General features: G+C 37.3%; 1 protein-coding gene across 1 annotated transcript in view; it reads right to left on the bottom strand.

Annotated features, from left to right (window-relative positions):
• Positions 1 to 3309: 3309 nt before the first annotated feature.
• LOC149556716 (T-complex protein 1 subunit beta) overlaps positions 3310 to 21853 on the bottom strand; it is a 50232-nt gene continuing 31688 nt past the window's right edge. The window contains exons 10-11 of the mRNA XM_089831193.1: positions 4015 to 4330; positions 3310 to 3888 (exon numbers count right to left, since the gene is read on the bottom strand). Of these exons, the coding sequence (XP_089687319.1) occupies positions 3742 to 3888; positions 4015 to 4330 (463 nt within the window). The 3' untranslated portion in view covers positions 3310 to 3741. The remainder of the gene's footprint in view (positions 3889 to 4014; positions 4331 to 21853) is intronic.

Here is a 21853-nt window from a genome sequence, read left to right on the forward strand (position 1 = left end):
ATGTCAAACTGGGTATCTTTTATGTCAAGAAAGATTCTGGGGAAGCTTAACAGCTTCGTGGTAAGGTGGTAAAGCACTCCTACAATATTCTTGCCCTTGTGTTCTTAGATAGGTTCTTGAACTTCTATCAAAATGGTCAACATAATCAGTACATCTCGGTATTCAGGTAATAAAATTATGGTTTCTTTTTAATTGAAACCATAATTGAAAATTGTAATTTTGGTATGGTAATTTTCTGACTTGTCCAATGATAATTGAAAATTTTGCAGGTTGTTAAACCCTAAAGATATGCCAAGCCCTATGCTGAGATTTAACAATACAGAATCCTGGCCAATAATCAATCTTCAAATAAACTGAATCCTCTTGCACTTGGTAGGTATACCTTTTAATGTTCATATAGATTATAACTTCTTGATTAAATCGCCCTCTACTTTGAACCGGCATGAATGTCTGAAACAGATAACTGTACACAAAGCTACTTCTTGCTCCCATCTCTGTAATTGAAATAAGAATTAAATAATAGTTTAATCGGCTCGAAATAAAATATGATCATTTGTATCTTGCCAATAACTTCATATGCAAACCCCGTCTTCATCGATAAGACACCATATGTGCGTTGGAGGGTTTCAATTTGTCTCTTCGATCTCTTGTTTTTGCTCGATAAAACATCTTAAATTATTTTTTATGTAAGGCAACTTTATGCACTCCACAGAATGCATTGATCAAATACATCTCCTTTGTACGTAAGTCACCCAACGGTCCCACATCTTCAGGTACTTACATCACAAGGTGATTTATAATATGGAGCATTTTCTAAAAAGAATTTATAATAATATCCCACATCATTAAATGTCTAGTTTGTATGTGGATCTAGCTAATTTTTTATTTATTACCCCTTTTATTCTGAAACAAAAATTATCTCAGGGCTGCTCAGAGACAACTGTATGTATTAGATATAAAACAATAGGGTGGATCTCCCTTGTATTCTTGAGATTTTATTAATCTCAATACTTCCAAATCCCCAGAACTGAATAATATGCCTTTAAAATTGCTACGGATATGCCTTCGAAATTGCTACGGAAAAAATATTGAACCTGATCTTAAGCAAATTTCATGGGATATAAAGGTTCAATAAGGTACAGTAAACAAGAGTATCAATCAGTTTTTTGAAAATATGGAATATTTTTTAAATGAATTTATAATAATATCCCACCATTATATAACTAGTTTGTATGTGAATCTAGCTATTTTTTTATTTATTACCCCTTTTATTTGAAAGAAAAAGTATCTCAAGGCTGCTCAAGGACAACTGTATGTATTAGATATAAAACAATAGGGTTAGTCACCCTTCTATTCTTGACATTTTATTAATACTTCCAAATCCCAGGAACAGAATAATATGCCTTTGAAATTGCCATGGAAGAAATTTCCAACCAGACCTTGAGCAAATGTCATGGGATAAAAAGGTTCAATAAGGTATAGTAAACAAGAGTATCAATCAGTTTTACATGATTTCTTTTCATCTGTGAAATATTAATCTTCAAAAATGATCCCCTCTAAGAGCAATATTACAATTTAACATGTAGAAAATACCTTCGACTTATCAAGTTTGATGTTGTTTGCACAAATTTATGAGTATAAATTACGAAAAATCAGCACATACATTAATGCTGATATAAAAAAAGAAAAATTGGATAATTAAAATCATAACTCATAGGGCATCACCACTCGTTTCACATAACAATGATGAGAAAGCTGAATTATCATGCCAATAAGAACTACGAGAGATTTGAACACGGAAGACGGATTCATTAGAATGTGCACTAGAAGTACACTATGACAAACATCTATTTGATAACAATAAGACATGACATGAATTTACCCACTCTTAAAAGATTAAACATCAAAATACTTACCCACTCTTAAAAGATTGAACATCAAAATACTATCCTACTACTATCAAAATTCAACTATATAATTTTTGAGTCAAACTCATTGGCCCATGTTTCACGAGTAGTGGTTCTCAAGAACCAATCCTCATGAATGAATGGAACACTCAACATTCTTTGCATCTGGCTGATGTACCTCCCTAGGTCACCCATCCCGAACACTACTACACCTCAAGTGTGCTTAGCATGGGGTTTCCTTCAAGGTTAAACCCACTCAACTTACTAACCCATGGACTCAACTTTGAAGGGAACTCCATGGTATTCTGATGAGGGGCATCACAAGGTGGTCCAATGCTTCGCCAAGACAAGGAATCTTAAATATGGGTCAATGCAAAACCTATATGATTGAATCCTTCGTAGCAATCTTACAAATTGATATACTTTGGGAAAAATCTATTAATTTTCAATCAAAATTATTAATAAACAATTGAATATTTTACTTCTTGGCACAAAATCAATATCTAAATCGATACATTGAAACAAAGGCTACTCTAGAAAGGAAGCATAATTTTCAAGAGTTGTTAAAAGTGATCATTAAAATACAACACTTTATTGTGTTTATCCAAACAAGACTACTTAATTGTAGCCACTCACACAGCCACTCAGATTAGTTAACATTCTATAATATATCCTTCAAACGCATACATCAACCGTATAAAAAAGTATTGTACAAGCAGCTCAAGCATAAAAATGACACACAGTACCAAAGGGCATTATATAAGTGATGCATCCCTATTAGAATACAAATGTAATTAGAGACCTTTCTATGATCAACATTTTTTGTGACCGTTTATCTTCTTCCACATACGTTGCTTCAAATTTAAAATGCAATCCAAAAATTGCAGTTATTTCTTGACTTCTCAACTTATGAACGATCGTTCTATACAATATTCAATATGTTACAAATAATATACATGCTGAATATCAAATACCATTGCTCTTCTTCCACATACGTTGCTTCAAATTTAGTGCACCAGTTTATCAAAAATGTAGTTATTTATCTCAACTTATAGAACCATCATTTTATACAATATTCAAAATGTTTCAAAATTTACTTATTTTTGGAACATTAGTAAAAATTCATATAATTGGGGAATATTAAACACGGCATATTTAAATACCATATACTTCGCAGACAGTCCCAAGCTCAATCTTTAATCAAATGTCACTACACTAGTCATTGTGACCACGTTAATCCAGATAAACATTTCAGGCCCCTTGAAAAGATCGTATGCATTATTATGAATTTTTTTGTTAGAAGAGAAACATGAAAAGCGAATATTATTAGCATGATAACAAGTCTTCCCTTGGAAAGAATGAAAAGGCAACTCATATTCAGGGAGAGATTACTGCAGCATGCTTTTGCATAAACATTCATCAGAAATCCATTTAGTTTTAAAAATGCTAAACTCAATCTTGTGTATCCTCCCAAAATTTATCGCACTATGAGAAAGCTTCCAACAAATAATACTCTGGGCTTCCTTCCCAGGCTACAAGTACAATGTGAATATAATATATAAACTGCAAATATCCCACTCTTTGGTGACATTCAACAAATCATAAGAGAATATAACCAGTAGCCACCTAGCATGTAACTATGACTGGGCTTAGCAGTTGATGATAAAAACAAGCTCATTTAGAAGCTTCCAGGAACAGTAAATGGCCCAGGAATAAACAAAATAACATGCAGCTGATGCAAACTGAAAAAATGGAACTTGTAAAAAGATATTATCTAGCATTACTAATTGAATCGAAAAAGTTACCGAACACAATTTAGTAAGACCTCCTGGTGTTACATTCTGTTCTCTCTCTTTCTAGGAGCACAACTAATGACTTCATCTACTCTCAAAATCATCTCTGCAGCCTCTGTTGCTGAAAGCAGCACAGCTTGTTTTACTTTGAAAGACTCAGAAATTCCTAGCTTTTCCATGTCTCCAATCTACAGAAGAAAAAAAAATCAAATTAAAGCTAGAAATTAAATCTAATATATTTGTACTGAACTTTTGAAAGCATGAAACCATTGTCACTTTCAAAAAAGCTAGAGAAATACAGAACAAAAACTTACAGCTCCTGTTATGACATCGATCCCTGTCTTGCTGTCTTCCTTCTGATGCTCTGCACGAAGCTGTGCAACTAAATCTGCACTGTCTAATCCAGCATTGTCTGCTATAATGGTTGGAATTTGCCTGAGTGCATGTGCAAAAGAATCAATGGCAAGAGACTTCTTTCCAGGTGTACTCCTTGCAAGCTCATCCACTTCCTTCGCCATGAGCATTTCAGGCCAACCACCACCAAGAAGCACTCTACTGTCTTGCACAGTTTGCACAAGCACACATAATGCATCATGCAAAGACCTCTCAGCCTCATCTAGAACATGGAAACTGCAAAATGAATTAAGACCGCATTTAGTTGAGCAAATACACAAACTAACAGAACTACAAAGTGGACTTTTTCATGGTTAATCCCTAAGAAACTGATTTGTCCCCTGGATAGCTGGATGCAGAGGCAGAAGTGGACGGATGCTGGATGCCCTGCAGATTTCCAAAGGCTTCCGGAAGCCTTCAGCTGGCTTCCGGCTAGCATCCGGATGCATCCAGAGGAATCCAAACCAATTAAATCACTTGTGAATACTCATGGAAAGCACAAATCTAGACAGCCTTCAAAAAGATTTCTGAATGGGACCTAATCCTAACACTAATTGGTCTGCTTCACTTGGCTTTGCATTGATTTGTGATGACATCTGACTAGTTAACCAATAATCATCCTATCTTGACAAAGATTTGTATGCACCAGAATCAGAAGATCCTTCTAATGCTTGTGCATGATAATTATGAAAATAAGCTGGTGGTAAAATGTGTGAGATCACATCTTCTGGAATACAGTATGTCCTAAACCAATGTTACCATCCCCTCTTATGAACATAACTGAAACAGATAATAAAACTCTGTTCAGCTCAATTTCAAAGCATTAGACTACAGAAAGTTTATAAGAAAGCAAAATCATAGAGCTTAAATAAGAAGTAAAAAGGTGTCTAATATCCCCATGTAAATGATACAGTAGTAACCATCAAAGTAGTATATTTTCTTATGCAGGCAAAAAAATAAAAATCACGGACTCAAGCAAAGGATACTAGCCACTTGTGTGACAGTGAATTGAAATACAAGGGCATAAGATGGCTTGGAATCCATGTGCAATCTACTACAAGAGTCCAACAAGAAAATGAGGATACAATTTATCAGGATGATATATCATATACTATGGCAAAAGCATCATGTATTTGAATTGAAGGCCATCTTCTTAAATAGTAGAGACGAAGACGAGGATGCCATATATAGAGTAGTTCTTGAGGAAAGGGCAACTAATTCAAGCTAAGAAACATTCTGGCCAATTCAAGTTGCAGACATGATTTTGAGATTCAAATGATTTGATTTTGTATATTTCTTGCATTTCTTTGCATATATATACATATACATAGTTATATATATATACACACACACACACACGTGCGCTTCCTCCCGCTTCAACATCCGGAAAAAAAAAAATCCCACAACCCATATCCACTTCCAGAATCCACTTCTGAATCCGCATCCGAATCGGTAACTTAGGTTAATCCTATAATTTCAATTCAAAGTGTTTGAGCATTTGGTGAAGATTTTGGGCATTGGGGATACAAAGCAAAAACTAATAGGATACATTTGTGAGGCAATCCAAAACTATTGAAGATGACATAAAAACAAAAATGGTCTCATTTGGAGGACCATTGACTCGAAGTGGAACAATAAGCTCCACCTACCCATGCATCAATGCATGCTATGGATAGTACCTCAAACCCAAGTTTTTCTTCTTAAATCATATCATAGATATTAATGGAGAGGCTATCTAGGGTATCTTAATATTCATTCAGAAAATGACACCTAAGGTTGAAGTGAGAATAAGTTATTCAAGTGTTACAAAATTATAAGCAAGCAAATGGAAATCTCTTTTCTTTGACGCTAGCTATCCACAAGAGGATATAAAAAGTGGAGTCTTATATCTTACAAATATTGATTACAAAAAAATTAATAAGAGTTATTGGTGGATGATTAGTGTAGAAATACGCCAAATCTTCAAAAGATTTTTTTTTCTTTTTTGTTTCAACCTTGTAGGACTTCTAGATATTAGCACAACTACAGATTATTAGAGATGATTCACACAAAGCAGCACAATAAGTTAAAAGACACCTTAATTATCTACTTTTTGTGCAATAAAACAATTGTCTTTGTACAAATAAAGTGGAGGAAAGCTGTCTAGGAGCCTGTACAATGACATTGATCCAAATGGAGACTTATATGTGCAAGATAAGCACACCACTTGTTTGCAAAAGAAGAGATTGCTAATTTCGATAGGCAAGCTTTACTTATAGCTACAATAGAAGAAATATGTATTGGATTAGATGCTATTGTTGCATATGTTGTTGAATAAAAACAAAGGAACAGTCTCTTCCATATAGTTCCAAGATTGAGTTGTGGCCTTCTAGTACAAGACTGAAGCCATAACTAGCTAGAAAGAGGGCCTTGTCCAAATTTTTCACTAACACAAAGAAGAGGAAATCGTAAATCATTGCAAGTTGCAAGGACATGTAATTTTATGATGATGATTCTCAATGTCAATCGTCACAAACTAGTATACCTATATTTAAAAATCAGGTTGAGCGATTTCATTTGTGGTGTATATATTTGTGAGTAATAGTACTCATAATATGTATGGACAAATAAAAGTAAAATCCTATATCCATAAACCATGGAACATAAGACCAAACAGTTAAGCTATTAAAAACATGATGGTCACAAGTTGAAATCCCCGACTTCAATTGCTATAACACTACAACATTTGGGGTCAAATTGTGACGGCAATTTGCAATGATGGTGTAATTTGTGCTGATTTTCATGTTTTTTTTGCAATTATTCCCGACATCGTCACAATACTCACGTTAGCATCGTAATTGCAATGCTCGCATAGTATAAACAAAAAACAAGACATAAATCATTCCCCATTTGTTTTGATCGTGGAGAGTCGTGCCCGAAAGAAGGTGGAGAGCTCCAAACGAGGGTGGAGAGCTCTGAATGTCATTGTGCCCTTGTTATTGGTGCATTTTTGTTGTGATCTCTGCATTTCGTTGTCGTGCCTTTGCTTTGCGATTTGGGTGTTGTGCCCTTGTGATCTCTACGATTTGGTTATCGTGCCCTTGCTCTGCGATTTCATTGTTGTGCCCTTGCTCTGCGATTTCGTTGTCATGTCGTGCAATTGCTCTACAATTTCATTGTCGTGTCGTGCCCTTGCTCTGCAATTTCATTGTCGTGCCCTAGCTCTACGATTTTCTTCAAGGGCTATGTAAATGTTCATTTCTTTTCCTTCTAAACAAGTATCTCTTCTTTATAGTTCCTTCTAAAGATGTATGTTTAGAGATCTTTTTTAAGGTGCTTATTACATCTTAAGCACAACAGAAAAATTGATCCAACAGCATACATATTGTAGAATCCAAATAATTAAACTATAAAACTCACTCAACCCGTGCTAAGTGACTTACCTCAAGATCCTCCACAAAGCTAATGCAAACTATGAAAAATGGGTAGAGTTCGCAAGAAGTTTTACAAAAACATATCATAGTAGATATTTTTAGAAAGAAACTAGCCATAACCCAGTTAAATGGGTCTAGTTGTAGATTAGTTGGGTTGATTGCAAATTCCTATAGAACTGTCATCAGATTAGGTACAATAAAACAAACAATCAATTGTTCCCAGCTAGCAGGATCAAATACAGTTTTCCAAAGTGATAAAATTGCACATGCAAGGAATTGAAGAATATCTTCAATGAAGAGTTGAGTGTAAGGAGTTGAAGAAGCAAGTTATGCTTCTGTGTAAATGCCATAATCATGAGGCTCATTCCCTTGCAAAAGCCTCTGCCATAATGACATTACCTCTAAACCACGCAAAGGATGTTGAAGTGGTTCCCAACCTTGAAACACTCTTATAAGTATTTGATGTTTGGACTATAAATTCTCAAAGACACTTGCAAGTTAGTCCAATGTCATAGTACCTACCACAACACTTTCTTGGATTCTATCCAATGTCTCCCATAATATCCTCTATGTTGTCTAGCTATTGTTTCTGTCGTATAGTCTCTTTCTAAAGTCGCTCCTTCTACCTCACTCTCGTCCCTTAATTTGATTATCAAACTTCTAAATATCTACCTCTACCTTATCTAAAATCAACTTCACATTGTGTTGTGACTCTGGCATAGGTGTTTAGTCCTCGATAGCTTTCATATCAGCATTTCAACATTCAGGTTTTAAAGATTCCTCTTCATTGTATAGTCCTTTCCACACTAAAAACCACTTTGTTACTTCATTAAAATCAAGACTTGAACAAAGCCAATGATAAAACAAAGCCCATAATCCAAAATCCAAATAATAAAACAATAAAACTCACTCAACTCGTGTTAAGTGACTTAGCTCAAGATCTTGCACAAAAATAACATATATATGTATATATGTATTTATGTATATATAGAGAGAGAGAGAGATCTTGTGGATTGTGGAGATCAGTGGAGATCTATGATTTCGTTGTCATGCCCTTGTGATCTCTGCATCTCGTTGTCGTGCCCTCATGATCTTTGTATATGTATGTATGTACATAAATATACATATGTATATGTATATATATGTGTATATATATTATGTATCTATGTATATAAATAGAGAGATCTTGGCACAATGGAAAAACAATAAAACTCACTCAATAGGTAGCATGCCCACAAGTATTGTAACAAGCTTTTAAACATAACTATATAAGGAGGCTTTTAAACATAACTATATACGAAGTGAGTTAGGATGTATATAGGTTAACCTTACATTAACTGTAAACTACAACACAAAGGCTACACCAAAGTATTACAGTATTGTAATTATAGAAAACCGTCTGATTCGCCCAAGTGGGTGTATGATGGCGAAGAGTTGTATTGGGTGAGTAAAGCTCACAGTGGTTATAGGAATATAGCTAAATCAAAACAATTAGAAACTAGAACTAAATATTCATTAGAGTGAGTAGTTCAAGGGTCTTGATCCCATGGATACGGGAATGTAGGCAACCACGTAGGCGGAGTATACCTCTAGTGTGCAAACACATTGGACATAGTTAGGTAACACTTAAACTATTTTATGACATTATATGCTAATTCACGAGGCTCATTCCCTTGCAAAAGCCTCTCGCCAAATCACCCAAGATGGCTAGAATATCTAGCTAAGCACCTCCTATTCTATACAACAAGCAATGTCTTCTCTTCTAATCCACTATAATCTTGTCACTTTTCACTCATCAATCTCAACCCAAAAGGCTAGTGTAATGTCCCCATTTTAGCAGTTGACCAAGTGTGTGTGCGTTAGCCTTGTTCTACATGGTCCCGAGGGCTAACGAAGGGTTTAATGGGATCTTGGAGTGTTTTGGCCTAGTCATTTCCAGTTTGGGCCAAAACGAAGTTGATTTACTCAGTTTCAGGCATACTTACTATTTTTAGTAAGTCGGCAGGACATAGTGCAGGTCAATTTTGGTGATTGGATTCGATACTCCTCGGTGAGAGCTTTCCGATGAGCTATCACTCGCATTATTCGGAGTCCGATTGCTAATACATTTTAATGTCTGAAGTTTTATTAAAGTAACGTCTAATTTAATTGTAAAATATTAAAGTGTTACTTTAATATTTATTTTATGGTTGTGTACCCAAGGGAGACATAAGGGGTATTTTAATATATGTTTTATATTACACATCTTTTATCCCACATTGCCCATATGAGTTGAGCGGACCCGTGGGAATAGAATAAAAGGAAGCATTTGTGGCTTCATTAGACAGGTTGAATATGAGAAGAAATTGGTGTGTGAGTTGCAGCTCTGTTCTTGGCATTTGAGGACGTCTATCCTCTCTTGTAACATTCTAGACGTCATTCCCTTGGGGTTTGGCCTTTGGAATTCTTTCTTATTGGCTTCATTATCAAACAGTTTAGTTGCATTTCCAGCTACAGACAGATTTGATATTTTGCTCATATCTTCTTCACTACTTGTCCGACGCTTATGCCGCTTGGAGGGAATGGTATTATGAAGGTAGTGGACTGATTGGAGGACAAAGTATTGTAGCAGCAAGTTCGTAAGCATGGGTTGGAGTATTATGACAATATTGCTGAAGTAATTAGTGAGTTGATAAATCTGCCATGTATTTGGTTTTATGAATTCTGAAAATAACATTTTATTAGCAGCAATTCATTTCCACTTTGCATATTATTGTAGTTTCTTTCTTGTTTATGTTGTATGATACCAATTCCATGCACGATACACAACAAACAAATAAACATTTGATTTCCGGAGTTATAAGGGGTTTTAAGAAGTTGAATGCAAACTGTTTGACATAATTCCTTTCAGCAATTTGGTTTAGTTTTTTTTGGACATCCAGGGGTGCCCATTACAGTGGTATCAGAGCTATAAGTCCTGCCATCCTGTGGAGGTCTTATAGGGAATTTGGAACAGCCGAATAGAGGGAAAAAGTGTTTGACGAAATGTCAAAACACTAAAATCAGAAATAAATAAAAAACACAGGCTAAGCATTTATGTTTGAGCATGCGACAGGGGTCTTATAATTTCCGCGATACCAGAGCAAGACAAAATAGGATTTCAGACTTGCAAAGCAAACAGTCTAGTACATCTGTGCAGGGGGACATTGAATCCAACCATACAGACACAGAGGAGATATTCTGTGATCAAGTCAATAATATGAGTGATCGAGATGACAGGAATACAGGATTAGGCGGAGGCAGAAATGCTGGTCCAGATCAGGGGGAGGTACTGTTCCGATAGTTACTGGATACATTAGAGCAGGGGCAGCGTATGCAGTAGAACCAGAATAGGCGAATGGACATGATGTTGCAGCTTATGGCTAGACAAATGGGTGTCAATATTAATCCAGGTGATGCCAACAACAGAAACAATAACGAGGGAAACAATAACAACGGGGGAAACAATAACCATGAAGGCCAAGGCAACAACAATGGTCCTGAGAATAACATTAATGGTAATAATGGACACGGCAACAATGGGAATGAGGCTGATAACTTTAGACACGTTGCACGCCCAGCACGAACTGCGAGCTCGAGACCTCTTCTACCCACTTTCCCACCCAGAGATCCGGTTCAACCAGTAAACGAACCGCATATTACCGAGTTACAGGATCAGTTCAAGAGGGACTGGGAGGCTAGTGGACCAGAGTTTCAGGCAGATATTTCTCTTAGAGATTATATGGACTTGAGGATGAGACACATGCCTAAAGCAGGAGGGAGGAATCAAAACTTTGAGCTGAGGAAGAAAGTTGGAAAACTTTCTTTACCTTATTATGATGCTTCAGGGAAGATGACTGCACGAGCTTGGGTGCAGAAGGTAGATACATGCAGCTAAATCCTATGCCTGAGGAGGAGGCTATCAAGTATGCGGCTATGCACTTGGATGGCGTTGCACATGAATGGTGGCATCATGGCATGGTGACTTTGGGGCATAATCAGATTACATCCTATGAGGAATTCACCGAAACATTGATTGGGAGATTTGACACTAAGGATCCCGAGTTACATTTCAAGGAGCTAGCACAGTTAAAACAGTCAGGTTTTGTGGATGCTTACATTGCCGAGTTTCAGCGCTTGTCTATACTTGTTACTAATATCTCTCCTAGGAGATTGGTGGTGTTATTTTGTGATGGTCTTGCTGATCCATTACGAGGTTGGGTGAAGGGACATGATCCACTCACGTTAGCTGAAGCAACTAAAAAGGCACGAGATTTAGCCCCTTCGGTATACAAAGGAAAAAACCATTCAACAGATTCTTCCTACCGCAAGGACAAAGACAAAAAATCGTTTCAGAAAGAGTATAGCAAACCAAAAGAAGGATCAAAAGGACTAGACAATGAAACCTTGAATGAACTTCGAAAGAAGAAGTTGTGCTTCCATTGTAGAGAGCCTTGGGACTTATCTCATAAATGTTCTCTCAAGGCTAAGGCAAATCAAATGGAGTATTTTTCAGCAGAAGAGTCAAAGTCAGAAGGGGAGGATCAGCACTCCGATTCAGATGAGGGTAACACTATAGAGGAGAGCAACATTCCTAAGGATGATAGATCGTTGGCACGCTTGACAGGGGCCCAAAAGGCAATCACATTTAAGGTCAGGGGTACTATCCAGGGGCAGAAAGTGAAATCTCTTATTGACACTGGGGCTACACATAACTTCATAGATGCACAGTTGGTAGCCAGGAGAGGGTTACAGACAGAGGAGCATGATGGATTTAGAGTCATGGTGGCTAACGGTGATAAGTTATTATGCACTCGGAAGATATCTAATCTTCGCATCAGGTTTGGAGATGGCTACGAGTTGGAGGATGAGTTCTATGTTGTGGACATGGGAGATTATGATGTCATCCTCGGCATGACATGGATGGCTTCACTAGTTGAGTTCACACTCAATCTAGCGAAATTGGAGATGAGATTCCAGCATGAGGGCAGAACTGTGGTACTTAGAGGGCTTTCAGATGGAGGTTGCAGAGCAGTGTCCTTGAGGAGAATGCAGAGACTTTTTCGTCATGATGACATAGAGTGGGCGGCAGAGTGCCACATTATGCCAACTTCACCAGAGCCACAAGAAAAGAGTCATCCACTAGATGTCCAGAAGATACTTGATAGACACGCTAAAGTATTTAGCGATATTCCTCATGGGGTTCCTCCTGACAGAGAGATGGAACATGTTATTGAGCTCGAGGAGGGAGCCAAACCAGTTATGATTACTCCCTATCATCATCCTAAGAAACACAAGGATGAGATAGAGAAGGCGATTAAGGATTTGTTGGAGATGGGGCATATCAAGCCCAGTAAGAACCCCTTTGCTTCAGCAATAGTATTGGTAAAGAAGAAGGATGGGACGATGCGCATGTGCATCGATTACAAGGCACTGAATAAGAAAACAATTAAAAATAGGTATCCCATTCCTATGATTGATGAGCTGATTGATGAGTTGCATGGGGCATGCTTCTTCACCAAAATTGATTTGCGATCCGGATACCATCAAATCAGGATGAGAGCAAAGGACATTGAGAAAACAGCCTTTCGATGTCACTATGGCCACTTTGAGTTCATGGTTATGCCATTTGGTCTAACCAATGCACTTGCTACATTTCAAAGTTGTATGAACCAGGTATTCAGGAAGCAGCTGAGGAGATTTGTCTTGATCTTCTTTGATGACATCTTGGTCTTCAGTAAGACCTGGGAGGAGCACTTACATCATCTGGAGTAGGTGTTATCTATTCTGGAGAGAGAGTCATTGTATGCCAAGGAATCTAAATGTGAGTTTGGCATGATTGAGCTCCTTTACCTAGGGCATATCATTAGTGCAGATGGCATTCGGGTTGATCCCGAAAAGATTAGAGCTATTGTAGAGTGGCCTACTCCCACAAACCTTACACAGCTTAAGGGATTCTTTGGTTTATGTGGTTTTTATAGGAGGTTTGTTAAGAGATTCTCACAGATTGCTACACCCTTGACAGATCTTACCAGGAAAGGAGCCTTCGTGTGGACAGGGGCAGCACAGAGGTGTTTTGAGCATTTCAAGCAGGTAATGTCTTCATGTCCAGTTCTAGCTCTACCGGATTTCACGAAGCCTTTTGAGCTTCATTGTGATGCATCAGGTGATGGGATTGGAGCAGTATTGATGCAAGAGAAGCATCCCATTGCATTCGAGAGTAGGAAGCTCCGAGGAGTTGGGAAAAGTTATTCTGTCCATGACCGGGAGATGTTGGCCATAATGCATGCATTGGCCAAATTTCGATCATATTTGGTAGGTGGACGTTTTGTGATTAAGACTGATCACAACAATATTAAATACTTCATGAGCCAGCGTGATCTTAATGACCGGCAACAAAAATGGGTGACTAAATTGCAGGCTTATGACTTTGACATAGAGTTTGTCAAAGGTAAGAAAAATGTGGTGGCTGATGCCTTATCTCGAAGACCTCACTTATGTGCTCTGTCAGAGATTTCAGGAGATTGGAGAGATCAGATTATAACAGAGTATGTCGGAGATGCTTGGGCTTCTGGATTGATTTCAGGTACCATACAGGATGATCGCTATGAGGTGATAGATGGATTGATCAGAGTTCAAGACAGGGTTTATTTGATTCCGTCATCACATTTGAGAGAGGCGATACTGAAGGCATTTCATGATGCACCCACAGCTGGACATCCGGGGGTCTTCAAGACCTACAGGCAGATCCGAGAGCGGTTTTCATGGAAAGGGCTCAAGGATGATGTTCAGAGGTATGTCAAGGAGTGTGTGGTTTGTCAACAGAATAAGGGAGAGCACACATTTCCTGCAGGTTTATTACAGCCCTTGCCCATTCCTGATAGGAAATGGGAAAGTATTTCGATGGACTTCATCACTGGTTTACCACGAGTGCAGGGAAGGGATTGCATCTATGTGGTGGTGGACCGCTTGACGAAGTTTGCTCACTTCTTTGCTATTCCGTCCACTTACACAGCAGCACAGGTGGCAGATCTTTTCTTTAAAGAGATATTCAGGTTACATGGGCTGCCCAGATTCATTGTCAGCGACCGGGATAGTAAGTTTATGAGTGTTTTTTGGCAAGAGTTGTTTAGGTTGTGTGGTACAGATCTTACACCTAGCACTAGTTATCATCCGCAAACAGATGGGCAAACAGAGATTGTGAATAAATGGGCGGAAGGATATTTGAGGAACTATGTAACTACACAACAAAAGGCTTGAATCAGATGGTTGCATATGGGAGAGTATTGTTATAACACCACTTATCATATGTCCATCAAGATGACTCCTTTCATGGCACTCTATGGTTATGAAGCACCTAGCTTCATGGATTTAGTTTTGAGGGACAGTAGAGTGCCCAAAGCCAAAAACTTATTGCAGGATAGTCAGGACATCCTGAAAGTGCTCAAAGAGAATATACAACAAGGCCAGAATCAACAGAAATTGTATGCTGATCAGCACCGAATAGAGCGTAGCTTCGAGGTAGGGGATATGGTTTACTTGAGGCTACAACCATATAGACAGTCATCGCTCAAGAAGAGGGGAGCTAAAAAGTTGAAACCTAGATTTTATGGTCCCTACAGGGTGATTCGCAAAGTGGGCAAAGTCGCCTATGAGCTTGAGCTTCCAGAGGGCAATCGAGTGCACAATGTGTTTCATGTGTCTAGGCTTAAGAAAGCCATTGGTCAGAGTGTAGTGCCTTTTGCAGATTTACCCCCTTTGGATGAGGAGGGGAAGCTTGTGTTAGTACCTGAGGCTATTCTAGATACCAGAGAGAGGAAGCTTAGAAACAGGATAGTGAAGGAGTATTTGGTCAGATGGAAAGACCTGCCGGAGGAAGATTCTACATGGGAGAGTGAGCAGGTTATTCAGCAGGCTAGACTGAGATTGCTTGAGGACAAGCAATTTCAAGGGGGGCGGATTGTAATGTCCCCATTTTAGCAGTTGACCAAGTGTGTGTGCGTTAGCCTTGTTCTACATGGTCCCGAGGGCTAACGAAGGGTTTAATGGGATCTTGGAGTGTTTTGGCCTAGTCATTTCCAGTTTGGGCCAAAACGAAATTGATTTACTCAGTTTTAGGCATACTTACTATTTTGAGTAAGTCGGCAGGACACAGTGCAAGTCAATTTTGGTGATTGGATTCAATACTCCTCGGTGAGAACTTTGCTATCACTCGCATTATTCGGAGTCCGATTGCTAATACATTTTAATGTCTGAAGTTTTATTAAAGTAACGTCTAATTTAATTGTAAAATATTAAAGTGTTACTTTAATATTTATTTTATGGTGATGTGTACCCAAGGGAGACATAAGGGGTATTTTAATATATGTTTTATATTACACATCTTTTATCCCACATTGCCCATATGAGTTGAGCGGACCTGTGGGAATAGAATAAAAGGAAGCATTTGTGGCTTCATTAGACAGGTTGAATATGAGAAGAAATTGGTGTGTGAGTTGCAACTCTGTTCTTGGCATTTGAGGACGTCTATCCTCTCTTGTACCATTCTAGACGTCATTCCCTTGGGGTTTGACCTTTGGAATTCTTTCTTATTGGCTTCATTATCAGGCAGTTTAATTGCATTTCTGGCTACAGGCAAATTTGATATTTTGCTCATATCTTCTTCACTACTTGTCCGACACTTATGCCGCTTGGAGGGAATGGTATTATGAAGGTAGTGGACTGATTGGAAGACAAAGTATTGTAACAGCAAGTTCGTAAGCATGGGCTGGAGTATTATGACAATATTGCTGAAGTAATTAGTGAGTTGATAAATCTGCCATGTATTTGGTTTTATGAATTCTGAATATAACATTTTATTAGCAGCAGTTCATTTCCACTTTGCATATTATTGTAGTTTCTTTCTTGTTTATGTTGTATGATACCAATTCCATGCACGATACACAACAAACAAATAAACGTTTGATTTCCGGAGTTATAAGGGGTTTTAAGAAGTTGAATGCAAACTATTTGACATAATTCCTTGCAGCAATTTGGTTTAGTTTTTTTTGGACATCCAGGGGTGCCCATTACAGCTAGTAGGGTCAAGACTCTTATGAATGTAAAGGGATTTTGGAGTGATTCAATAGCATACTATCTCATCCATGGCACCTATTTCATTTTCAGTTCTACAATTTTCATATCATACACATCATTCCAGAGCCTTTACACCAAACGTGTATTGGACAACATCTTCAAAAATAATCCAACGCATTACAAACTCTAAATCTTGAAAAAAAAAATGCAAATAACTACAGACCTGAATTTTACTAACATAGAATGTGCTCCGTGTCAGAAATAGAATTTCTTGAATTTATCGACATAGTACTAAGTAGAATCCAAAAAAATTGCATTTCAATTCTCCGTTGGGGACATAATCATATTTTATTCCTTCATTTTAGAGATAGTAATGAGGGTTTTAGCTCAAGCCATGGGAGAGCATTTGAGTTGTGAACATAAAATAGGGAATGATTTATGTCATGTTTTCTTTTTCTTTTTTTATATCAAAATCAACTTTACATTGTGTTGTAACTCTAGCATAGGTGTTTGATCCTTGATAGCTTTCTTTTCAGCATTTTGACATTCAAGTTTTCAAGTTTCCTCTTCATTATATGTTTGGTTTATCAATGATTTCCTCCACTTCGATTACAGTGCACCTCAACTAGCTGCTCCAATGATGCAATCACCCATATATCTCCAGATTATGCAAGCACTCGTTGATTTACAGAATCTAGATAGATATTGAGAGTTCCAAAGCCATAAACCTGAAGACCATCATGTGTGTCCCACTTTAGGGAAAAATTTGATGTCACGTTCTTGTGCATATATTTCAATCACTTCCTTCAAACTCAACTGAGGTGCGCCCATGGAATTATTCAAGTGAATCCCACTACCCATGGAAGCTGAGGCTGCTTGTTCAGAATATGTTGCTGCTGCTTGTTGCTGCTGAAGTGCCTCAAATTGGCGCTGCTCCGTCACCCTATGATAGCTTACATTCTCTCTAGCCCCAGGTTGTTCCACCATCATACCCTCTACAACTTGATTTATCATTTCAAGGGCTACATTTAGCTGACTTCTTATCCTCTCATTAGCAAGGAGCTTGAGGCGAAATAGTCCTTTCCACCCTAAAAACCACTTTTTTACTTCATGAACAAAGCCAATGATACAAAACCTGCTGCCATTTGGAAAAAATGCTTCCTCCAACATTGCAACCATATGATAAATGGGAATAGCACATGCCCGAGCCATAACCCAATTAAATTGGTCTAGTTGCTGATTGATTGGGTTGATTACAAATTCCTGTAGAATTGTCATCAGATTAGGTATGATAAAACAAACGATCAGCTATTCCCAACTAGCAAGATCAAATAAAATTTTCCAAGGTGATAAATTGCACTGGCAAAGCAAATGCAGATGCAATACATGACAAATTGCTCCCAGGATTCGTAGCATAAGTTTAGGGTCCCTTGGCTCCCAAGAATGTCGCATAGGTTCAAGGTAGTAACACCTTACACTCAACTCTTCACTGAAGTTATTCTCACTGCCACAATGACATTACCTCTAAAACATGCAAAGGATGTTGAAGTGGTTCCCAACCTTGAAACACTCTTATAAGCAATAGCAACGCAAATGCAAATACAATACATGACAAATTGCACAACTTGTAGTCTTCAAATATACAAAGAGATCTTTTTAAGGTGCTTATTATTTCTTAGCACAACAGAAAAATTGATCCAGCTGCATACATATTCTAGAATCCAAATGATAAAACAATAAAACTCACTCAACTCGTACTAAGTGACAAGTCATAACCTAGTTAAATTGGTCTAGTTGCTGATTCGCTGGGTTGATTACAAATTCCTATAGAACTGTCATCAGAGTAGGTACAATAAAACTACAATTTTCCAAGGTGATAAAATTGCATATGCAGATGTATGTATGTATGTATGTATGTGTATATATATGTATGTATGTATGTATATATGTATGTATACATATGTATATGTATATGTGTATATATACATACATACATACACATGTGTGTCTATGTATGTATCTACGTATATATACAAAGATCTTGTCGATTGTGGATTATGGATTATAAACAAAAAAGAATGAAAAACACGACATTAATCATTCCTCATTTTTATGTATATAAACAGAGAAATCTTGGCACAACAGAAAAACAATAAAACTCTTAGTTACCGGATTCGTGCCCTAGAGGCTGGATCTAGATTCGGATCCAATCCAAATCCGGATCCATGGTTGGATTCGTCCAAAAAAAATTTAAAATTTCGATTATTTTCTTTTAACTATTATGGATTTGATCAATAGATTCATACTATGAAATGATTTAGAATCATAGATTCATACTTTGAAATGATTTAGTTTTAGAATATTGTATATTTCTCTCATTTTCAAGTGTGTGTATGTATATATATATATATATATATATATGTATATATATATATATGTATATATATATATATATATATATATATATGAATCCTCCACGAATTATAATTGGGAAAAAAACCACGAATCCACAAATCCAATTCACGTGCCCGAATCAGATTTGTTTCACGAATCGGTAACTAAGATAAAACTCACTCAACAAGTAGCATGGCCACAAGTGCAATGGCAATGCCTATTGGATATAAGTAAAACAATTAGAAACCAAAACTACATATTCGTTAGAGTAGTTCAAGGGTCTTGATCCCATGGATACGAGTATGTAGGCAACCTAGTAGGCAGAGTATGCCTCCAGTGTGCAAATGCCTTGGACATAGCTAGGTAGCACTTAACCATTTTAAGACATTATATGTTAACTCACGAGGCTCATTCCCTTGCAGAAGCCTCTGCCACAATGACATTACCTCTAAACCATGCAATGGATGTATGTATGTATGTGTATGTATGTATGTATATAGAGAGATCTTGTGGATTGTGGCGATTAGTGGAGATCTAGGATTACGTTGTCATGCCCTCGCAATCTCTACATCTTGTTGTCGTGCCCTTGTGATCTCTATATATGTATGTATGTATGTATGTATGTATGTATGTATATACATATGTATGTATATAAATAGAGAGATCTCAGCACAACAGAAAAAACAATAAAACTCACTGAATAGGTAGCATGGCCACAGATGCAATGACAACGCTTATTGGTAAGTAGATTCCTCTTTTTCTCTCATTTTTCATGTGTTTATTTCACTTTAACTATTATTTCTTAGGGGGCTTTCGTAAACGTGGACCCATTTTATGCAAGAGACGATGAGAACATTCTTGGATGTACCCATGTGATGAATGCTTGTGAGCAATGAAGATGGACTTCCATGAAAGTAGCAGGAGGCGATGAGGACATTCCAGGTACTTTAAAGATTTATCCTTTCTTAAAAAATTTAGATGTTAACAGGGAATTTAGATGTTGGGTTGGGGAATGAGCTTCTACCTTCACGTGGTTGGCCCTAATGAGTAAAGAATATTAACCTATTCTCGAAACCAAGTGAAGCTCAACATTAACCTATCATTGCATGACAACTAACTCTGTGTATTTCTTGATTTCAAGCAATGCAAAAGGATGCCATAGTTCAATATGCAATCTCAATTCATATGCATACGACATCAGGCGGAGCTGAAAAATGCAACAAGTTTGCATTTTTGTTAGAAGTCTTTAATTAGGTATTTTAAGTTATAGACCACCACGAACATTGTTCATGATGGTCTATAATTTTAAAAACTTAGACCTATTAAATAAATGTAACCACGTTGTGTTTTATCAACTCCACCTGTTGTCCATCCATTTGAACACAGTTGCACGTGCATTCTTGATTCAAAGTGGCAGAATCTTATTTTGAATACGCCTTAAAAATGACATGCACTAGAAGATGGGAAAATGATGTCACTTTTGCAGGTCTGGAACCTAGTTTTGTGCTTTAAACATTGACCATTTCTTAAATATTTTATATATTAATGGGGAATTTAGATGTTAGGGCGGAGGGGGTGTGAGGCGAAATGAGCTTCCACCTTCACGTGGTTGGCCCTAATTAGTAGAGAATATTAAACCATTCTTGAAACCAAGTGAAACTCAATAATAACCTATGATTGCATGACAACTAACTGTGTGCATCTACTATGAGCTATGAGAGCATCATAGGTATTCAACATTTGCCACCAGTTTTTTTTATTAATACAGCAAGTCGTCACAATTGTGACGGATAGCCGTCGGTCCCACAGCGTTGCTGCCACATATCCGTCGCAATAGAGACAACCTATTCTGATGGCTAGCTGTTGGACCCACAACATGTGCGATGGCCTTTTCATCAGCTAGCTGTCACAATTGTGACGGTGAAAGGTGAACTCTTGACCCTTATCTCACTTCAATTTAGGAAAGCTTTAACTTTCGCAATTGCGACAGTCGCCCCTTTTGTCGCAATTTTTGGCGTTAAAATTTTAACACCTGTCTGACAAGAGCCAATTCCTGTTGGTGTCGCTTGGGCAACGGTTGGTCGTCGCAATTCAAGCCCAACTGTAGTAGTTTAAGAATAGCCATGCGGCTGAAGCTTATAGGGACCATCTTATTAGGACCTTGCAAATGGGGTTCCAAGCAATGTGAATCTTCTATATCAAAAAAAAATGCTATCTAAATTACTCGTATATGTGATGTATCTTGTTTATATATTAGTTACTTGTTTTTACATAATACTTTTATATATTATACATATGAAGTAATATTGTTCATTTATATGAAAATTTATCTTCAAAATAATGTAAATAATATAATGAATGTTCATTTATAAGTGATGTATAAATACATGTATAATATATAAAAGTTAAATAAGGGAAGTGACTTTTCACTTGGCAGTAAAGTAGTTGTCCCAGGTAATCTTCATTCTCTTGCATCCTAATGATGGATCACAGAGTGTGATACAAAACATTGATGCTAGAAAATTCTACACATTCTAATATATTAACTATAAGGGTATGACCAATTGATCTAAGGGTGGGCAAGGTTTCAAATGGTCACAACCAACATGGCATTTTATGTACTCTTGATTGCTTCAAAGAGGAGAGTGCATAAATGAGACGGATTTCAGTTATAGGGAAGGGTAGGCCCTGGGTGCTGCATTATGCACAAGAAAAATGAAAAGAACAAATATCATTTGTTCATTAATTTTGAGGTGGCTAGAAAGATCTGGTTTCTCTTTTTGAACAGGTGCGCAGTAAAGTGGATGATGCCTAGCAACATTCCAAGATTGCTCAAAAGTTGGACACTCAAGATTAAAAG

This window comes from Cupressus sempervirens, chromosome 5 (genome assembly GCF_028749045.1).
Source record: "Cupressus sempervirens isolate cs-2001-9-10 chromosome 5, ASM2874904v1, whole genome shotgun sequence".
Taxonomy (NCBI): domain Eukaryota; kingdom Viridiplantae; phylum Streptophyta; class Pinopsida; order Cupressales; family Cupressaceae; genus Cupressus; species Cupressus sempervirens.